At 48.7% G+C, this 7,731-nt stretch overlaps 1 protein-coding gene and 1 pseudogene across 3 annotated transcripts; one reads left to right on the top strand and one right to left on the bottom strand.

Moving 5' to 3' along the window:
• Positions 1-769: 769 nt before the first annotated feature.
• Ap5s1 (adaptor related protein complex 5 subunit sigma 1) lies at positions 770-3,599 on the top strand. Of its 3 annotated transcripts, none has more exons than XM_031371946.1 (3): positions 770-1,061; positions 1,607-1,816; positions 3,019-3,599. In XM_031371946.1, exons 2-3 carry the CDS (start codon positions 1,641-1,643, stop codon positions 3,443-3,445), a joined length of 603 nt encoding a protein of 200 aa, XP_031227806.1. In that variant the 5' UTR covers positions 770-1,061; positions 1,607-1,640; the 3' UTR covers positions 3,446-3,599. The 3 variants fall into 3 exon arrangements, with proteins under 3 accessions (XP_031227806.1, XP_031227808.1, XP_031227807.1); XM_031371948.1 differs by having other exon boundaries at positions 3,023-3,203; XM_031371947.1 differs by having other exon boundaries at positions 791-831.
• A 1,566-nt stretch (positions 3,600-5,165) lies between these two features.
• LOC116091794 lies at positions 5,166-7,008 on the bottom strand (annotated as a pseudogene).
• Positions 7,009-7,731: the final 723 nt, after the last annotated feature.

The following is a 7,731-nucleotide window of genomic DNA, read 5'->3' on the forward strand; positions in this document are numbered from 1 at the left end:
GGCAGGGTTTCTCTGTGTAGCCCTGGCTGACCTGAAACTCACTCTGTACACCAGGCTGGCCTTGAACTCAGAAATCTGCCTGTCTCTGCCTCTCAAGTGCTGGGACTAAAGGTGTGCGCCACCACTGCCCAGCTGGTTTCTTAAATTATAAGTACTTTTCTGGCTCCTTGTGAGGAGTCTAACAGCAGCTACAGAAGGAGAAAATATCCTTAAACACTTGCCCCAGCTGTCACTTTATGGAGTTTCACTAGGGCCTAACAGTTGATGGACCTGTCAGGGATACACAGCTATGACAAAATTGAGACAGGAATTAGAGTCCTATGTCAAATCCACGACTTAGTCTTAACCCGCTGAAGGTCAGAATCTTCACATCTGCCTACATATTAGTATCTCCCTCCAAAGTCGTCACATCCAGAGGTAAACTCATAACTGCGTTTCAGCAGACAGCCAAGCAGAACCTTCCGTGGAAAGTTCCGCGCACGCCGCCGGGGGTCTCAGCGCCCCCTAGCGGCCGCCCTCTCAGCGTCCGGACCGCCGCTGGTCAAGGGCTTTCCAGCGCCTCCAAAGAAGTTTGCGGTAGCCATGAACCCTCCAGGGCGCTCCCGCAGCCGAGGGGGATCGGTTGGTCAGAAGCGTGTGCGTCCTCGGGAAGTCAAGGGCCACGGCGGGACCACAGGCCAGGGCTGCCTCCGCACTACAACCCCCAGAGTTCAGCGCGCCGCTGCTGCCCGCGCGAGGCAGTGACGCAACTGGGACCGACAGTGGGAGGGGACAGGGTGGCCCTAAGTAATGACGCGCTCCGCTGGCGGCAGAGGGTGACCAGAGGTCAAGGTCTGCAAATCTAGGTTCCCTTCCTGAAGCAAGTTTGCCAAATTTCCTGTTGGGTAACTTTCAATTCTTGGTCTGTTTAGCCTTAGCCGAAACACGGCGTCTCCTCAGCCTTGAGACCCCGGGGCCGCCACTCTCACGTTGCCCAGAGCGGCCAGGCCCTCTCTGTTTATCTGTGGCTGACTTGAATTCTTGATTCTCTTGCCTCCGCCTCCCAAGGGCTGGGATTTCAGGTATGTGCCACCGTGTCTTTCTTTTTGAAATGATTCCGATTATCTAGGTAGATCCCTTTGGATAAGGGTTTGCCCCACTCGCACTGTACCTTCTGCCCCAGCTGATGTGAATTAGTTGCAGATACGGCATTTAAAAGTATTTTCTTGTATGTTTCCTAAAACAAAGACATGTTCCTGCATTCAAAACCAAGTGGCACTGATGAAGACTCCCCCTCTCACACTCCATACTTAAAGTTGTGTTAATGGTGCCCGGTATGGAGACCGGGTTATTTTTGTTCCAGGAGCAGTCATTGCATTCAGCTGTGGTCTCTGATTTCTTTTAGTTCTCAGTTTTTCCTGCACTGTCATGACCTTGATGCTTTTGGAGAGTCCCTGACAGTTTTGGAGAAGTAGGCTTAGCGACATAGGAGATAGATATGTCCAGCCATGGATGGCCCTTGTTCTGTGATACAGACCAGACATTACTTTATTCAGAGGCTCTTCCAGGCCCTGAACACCCCTCATGAGGGCGCCTCTTTAGTAGGGGTTTCACTTTCACCATCTAGGTCTCTGGCTTCTCTGGAGCAAATACCTGGAGCTATGGTCCACGCTTTCCTCATCCACACTTTGAGGGCCCCGAATCTGGAAGATACAGGCCTTTGCCGAGTGCTCTACTCCTGTGTCTTTGGTGCTGAGAAATCCCCTGAGGATCCCCGGCCACACGGTGCAGAAAGGGACAGGCTCTTACGCAAGGAACAGATTTTGGCAGTGGCCAGGTAATCAAACAGCCCAGCCCTAAGCCTCGTCAAACGCACAGGTAATAATAAGTGACACTGGAGTAGGACAGGTAAGCAGGAAGACCAAAAAATCTGAGTGTTTCCCCTAGCTGTCCACCATTGTTTATAAATATCACTATGAAAAGGAGCTAAAGGAGAAATGGTATTATCGTGGTGGTTATTGCACTGTGACTATGTTCCGGGAATTGTATATATTTTTTTAAATCTTCACGGTCTTCCAAGGTGGCCGTGGTTATCATCTTCACTTTACAGAAGAGTAAACTAAAATACAGAGTGTTTAAGGCACTTAACCCACCCAAGGTTGTGTGACTGAAGAGTAGCATAATTGAGATAAGAGTGTAGGCAGGCAGGCTCCTGTGTAGAAGAAACATGCTTTACAGTGGAGATCGATCGTCCTAAGAGAGAAAATGCCAGAGACTCAGGGCAGTTTGGAGAAACAATGTATGAGACTGGTTGCTAGCCTGGGACCTTTGTATCCCAGACCCACACGAAAGGAGCTGCTCTTTGCCATCTCCTACCACATGCTTATTCTCAACTTGTTTCCCTCCTGCAACACAGAAAGCTAAACAGTGGCCTTTCAGAGTTAACTAGTTCAGGCTGGCCTCCACCTCTCTGTGTATTCCAGGGTGGCCATAACCTGATCCCTTCCCCCACCCCACTTCAGCCTCTCAGTGCTAGAATTTTAGGTGTGCATCAGGACACCTGGGTAAGCACAGGGCTTTAAAGCCAGTCTGTGGATGGCTCAGTATAGAAGATGGTTGAGAAAGCAGCAGAGGCGGCCTTGGCAGCCACATGGGAGAACCTGTGACTTGGAGAAGGCTGATGGTTGAGAGGTCAGACGGGAGGGCTTTGTTCTCATCACTTACTTGCCTCTGTTGAGGAGGCTTCTGTGAGGCAGATGATTCAAGACCTTCCTCCCTAGACCTTTTCCCAACCTGGCTCTGTGTCCCTGGGCAAATGACTTAAGCTTTCTAAGCCTAAATTTGCTTACCCAAGATATGAGCTATCAGCAGTTCCCAGCTACATTGAAAGCTGTGATGTTGACAGAGGCGTGCTCGTGTGTGTGTGTGTGTGTGTGTGTGTGTGTGTGTGTGTGTGTGTGTGTGTGTTTGGGGTGAGGGGTGCCTTGTTAGTCTTGCCAGGCTTCCCAGCTTGCCAGACCAACCTGACTTCTCTTCCAGACAGGTGGAGTCCCTATGTAGGCTGCAGCAGCAAGCATCTGGATGTTCCTCCACCGACCTTCAGCCTCAGTTCTCAGCTGAGTCTGTGTCCCTGCATGAGGCCCCTCATGGAGCCTTCTACCTGGCAGCTGGGGACCCTTTCCAGGAGCCAAGAACAGTGCTATGGCTGGGCGTGCTCTCCTTAGGTTTCGCCCTGGTGTTGGATACCCATGAGAACCTGCTGCTGGCTGAACGCACACTCCGGCTCTTGGCCCGCCTCCTTCTTGACCACCTCCGGCTGCTGACACCAGGCACCAACTTCTTGTTGCGGGCTGACCGTATTGAGGGAATCCTCACCCGCTTCCTGCCACATGGACAGCTGCTTTTCCTCAATGACCAGTTTGTCCAGGATCTGGAGAAGGAGTTCAGTGCTGCTTGGCCCCGCTGACCCCTCACCAGAATGAGGCTTCTTGAAATGACAAAGAGCAAGGGTAAAGATTGCAGACTGCTAGGGGAAGTTTGGCATCTGCCTCTTGCCCAGCCTGCTCCCGACTCGGGACATATGGATTGGGCAGGCCAGCAGGAAGGGACCTGGGTAGAAGGCTGTTTGCACCTGTTCTCAGGCCACTGGAATTGTAAAACATCCTGAACCTAGAGCTGCCCTGTGACCTCTTAGACTCTGCAGTGTCCACCATGCTAGTCCTTGACTCCACTTCCATTCAGCCCTACTAGCTGTCAGTACTGGAGCAGTGTACTGCCTGGCGAGTTCACCGTAGTCAATAGCCCCAACACAAAAGGACTGAGACCCACTTCAAGGTTGGGGAGCTGGGCTGGTACCCTAGCAAGCCCCGGTCTCTGCCTTTGCACATCAACAAGGATTTTTGTCAGCAAGGTTTGTTTTGCATCCAGCTCCACCACAGTTCAGAGCAAGGGGATTCTGCAGCTCCAACATGCCACGCCTGAGTCTGCCAGGATTGCTGAGAGCACAGCAGCAGGGGGATTCTGCAGCTCCTTACGTGCCACGCCTGAATCTGCCAGGATTGCTGAGAGCACAGCAGCAGGGGGATTCTGCAGCTCCTTACGTGCCACGCCTGTGTCTGCCAGGAGAGCTGAGAGCACAGCAGCTTTTCTTGTCTGCTGGCCGGCAGGTGCCAGGCATCTGGCCCAGGTGATGCCTTAGTTTGAATTAAAAACAATGGCGGTCTGATTTTTGTCCTCTTTCTGTGCAGTGAGTGAGCGAGCATCTGCCTGGGTGGCCCCCATCTCCTTCTCCCTGCTGCTTGCTCAAGTACCCTTCTAAGAAACTTCCTTCAGAGGCTTCCATTCGTCCTCCTCAGACCTGTGTGTGCTTCTTTTGGATGGCGGTGCTTGCTTTTGCTGTGGTATGTGTCACAGGTGGAAGGTTAGTGTGTATTACCCAAGAAGCAGAGACTAAGGCATACAATTTTGGAGGAGACCTTTCAGAGGCAGTTCTGTCCTTCCACTGTGGGACCTGAGGATCAAGCCCAGGTCATCAAGCTTTCCTGGCAGGCTCTCTCCTCAGCTGAGCCATCTCACCAGTACATGATGTATTTTTTCCAAAGTAAACAGAAGCCCTTTTTTATTTCAGAAATATTTTCTCAACTTAGGTCATTAGGTAGCTGTTGTTCCATTCGGCCAATCCGGTTGCAGCATGGGTTGGTTTCCCAGGCCTGCCAGCTGTTGCTAATCTCTCTCCACCCTAAGTGTGGCAGATATCAGAAAGCTTCAGAAAAGGAAAGTTGCTTCTGGAAGATAGAGCTCTTGTTTATGGTGAGATGCATCGATTTGCTGTCCCGTTGTTGTTTTGAAGGTCTTTAGCACTTTTGTTTCTAAATATCACCTTGCTCTGAAATGATGAGTAATTGCTACCAAGTCACAAATCATCACAAATCCATTTTACTTTAGTCTGAATACAATCCAGCATAAATGTATTACGTTGTTCTGGGCATAATGGCTTGGTGTCTTCCTTGCGAGCTTTCTTCTGGGCAAACCACAGATGTAGTTGTCATGCTGGACTTAAACTGCACAGGAAGAGACAGTGAAGTCTGTCTTTGTTTTTAAGTCTCCAGATCTCGCTAGGGCACTTCTTTCAGACATGTAGTTGTGGTACCTGATCGATCATATTTGAAATAGAAATGCTTTAAACATCAGCCAGGTTTGGTGATCTGGAGGTTCCCCATTGATGTTTATGGTGTCAATTGCAGATAACGTTTGAATGATGATAAAAAATCAAAAAGTTGGTGTCCATCCACAAACACTCTGAAATGTGGGTGCTGGCACAGAATCTCCACCTGAATGGCTGGTCTGGGATGCATGGAAAGTAAGGGATTGCCGACTGCTTTTTGTCTCTTTCTCCTGATATACAAGAGTTTCTGAAGAGCCGCCAGTCTGTGAACCCAAGCTTTGAGTTCAATTGCCATATCGGCAGGAAGATCTTCAGAGTCACCACTGGTCAAGCTGACGGCAAAGCTTTCAGGGTTGAGATCTATGATGCCCATCACTAATACCTTCTTGCCTGGTTTCATGCCACCTCTAATGTGCCCACAAAATGGAACTATCAGTCGTGGGAAGTACATGTCAGCTTGAACTGGAGAACCCAGTGAGTTAAGTGCCCATCATCAAGTTTCACCACAGCGTCACTGTCAGCCACAGACCCCACTGTGTTCCTGCCCACATGCTATTTTCATTGATGCTGATTCACAGAGAAACAAGCATTTGGTTACAGCAGACTATTATGAACATTTAGGGGGATAGGATCATACGGAATAACCGAGCCCCCTAAAAAAATCTCTTAATTGATTATTATAGAATCCTTGTATTTGTCACTTATAAAACACTGTAATGAAATACCCAAGGTTATAATGAAATTAAAGAAAAGAGGTTTATTTAATTTCCAGTTTTGGGATTCAAGTGTGTTACTGACATCAGCTTGACTCTGGTGATGTCCTCATGGTGGGTAGAAATTCAATGGTAGGAACATGGGCAGGAAGAGGACGAGGGAGAAGAAAAGGAGAGGGAGCCACACAGGAAGCTGAGGGACAGATAGGAACCAGCCCTGACCTCAGAGTAAGCACTGGCAGTAGCTAACAGCTATGGATGCTCGAGAGCCATATTCTGTGTTGTAAGAGCATATTTGTACATCTTTGGGGAAATACACATATACTCAGCTACTAGTTTGTTCTGAGCTAACCCTCAATCTTGATGTCTCAGGATGAATGCAAGCGTTTCAGGTTGGCCTTTGTGTAGGTGAAAACTCCCTGGATCACACACAGAGTGAGTCTCAGATTCAAGGCCAACCACTTGATTGGGACTAGACTGGATTTGGACTAGACTGGATCAATTGCTTTTGTTTCCCCTTCCCATATACTCATCCTGCTAAAGATAAGAGGAAGACACTTGAAGGCTAATAACACTGTCGTCTCAGAGGGAACCTCTCTGAATAGAGTGCAGTTGAAAGTTTATGTGTGGGAATGAATGTTTCCTCTGTGTGTATGTATGTGTGTGTGTATACAATGCCCCCAGAGGTCAGAGAGTGCCTGAACCTCTGGAACTGGAATTGCAGATGTGGGCCCTAGGAACCAAACTCAGGTCCCCTGCAAGAACAGAATGTGCTCTTTACTGCTGAGCCACCTCTCCAGCTCCAAGATTCATTTCTTTTCTCTGCATTGGGATCTGTACGTGTCCAGGAGCAATGAGCTCTGGATTCAGCTATTTGGATTGCCACCACCACCTCTGGAAGGTCTGCTACCTCCCAGTATCACACTTAGGATGAGTGGAAACACCAGTAGTACAAGCATGAGTACCTGAGTTTGAATTCCCAGAACCACGTAAAGCCTGGCTCAGCAGCCTGCATCTGAAATTTCAGTGCTTCTGTGGCTAGAAGAGAGGCAGAGGCAGGGTACGCTGTGGACCAGCTCACCTGTACGTGGTGGCAAAGAACAGAAGAGACCCTGTTTCAAACAAAGTAGAAGGCAGGATGGACTCCCACATTGTCCTCTGACACACACATCATACTCACAGATAATTTCTTAATTTAAAAAGTCATTTAGCCGGGCGGTGGTGGTGCACGCCTTTAATCCCAGCACTTGGGAGGTAGAGACAGGAGGATTTCTGAGTTCGAGGCCAGCCTGGTCTACAATGTGAGTTCCAGGACAGCCAGGGCTACACAGAGAAACCCTATCTCGAAAACAAAACAAAACAAACAAACAAAAAATCATTTAAAGGTTGGGGTGGAAAGTCAAGCCCTGAAGTCAATCCAGAGTCCTTCAGAAAACTTGGTGTGGTTAGGAGTGTATTGCTAAGTAGCCTGTCTACATAGCAAGACCCGATCTCAAAATAATAAAGAACAATTAAATATATGCACAGTGTCTTTTCTGTGATGTAGCTAATCCATGGGCTTGGTGGACACCAAGGACGGACCTCTCCTTATGCCCTAGACACTTTAAGAACTAGTATAAAGTCGCCTTGTAATGTGAACCCAAGCAGTAGCCCCTTTGGTCATTGCCCGCTCTCTCCCTTGTGTGAAAATGGTTCAGTTTATCAAACTCTCTTCTGTACCACATTCTGTAATCATCCATCTACACTAAGCACTGCATGTCTCTTTCAAATTAATTCAGTAGAGGGTGTAAGGAGCAGAAGGGAGCGCAGAGCAAGAACCTGGTGATAGTTTTTATTTCTAGAGCATTACCATTTGTGACAGACATTCTATGCTTT

The sequence above is a fragment of the Mastomys coucha genome, unplaced genomic scaffold, assembly GCF_008632895.1.
Source record: "Mastomys coucha isolate ucsf_1 unplaced genomic scaffold, UCSF_Mcou_1 pScaffold15, whole genome shotgun sequence".
In the NCBI taxonomy this organism is placed as follows: Eukaryota; Metazoa; Chordata; class Mammalia; order Rodentia; family Muridae; genus Mastomys; species Mastomys coucha.

Coding starts and splice junctions, on each gene's coding strand:
- Ap5s1 (XM_031371946.1), top strand. CDS start 1,641: ATGGTCCACGCTTTCCTCATCCACACTTTGAGGGCCCCGAATCTGGAA. Junction 1,817..3,018: donor CAGATTTTGGCAGTGGCCAG/GTAATCAAACAG, acceptor CTTCTCTTCCAG/ACAGGTGGAGTCCCTATGTA.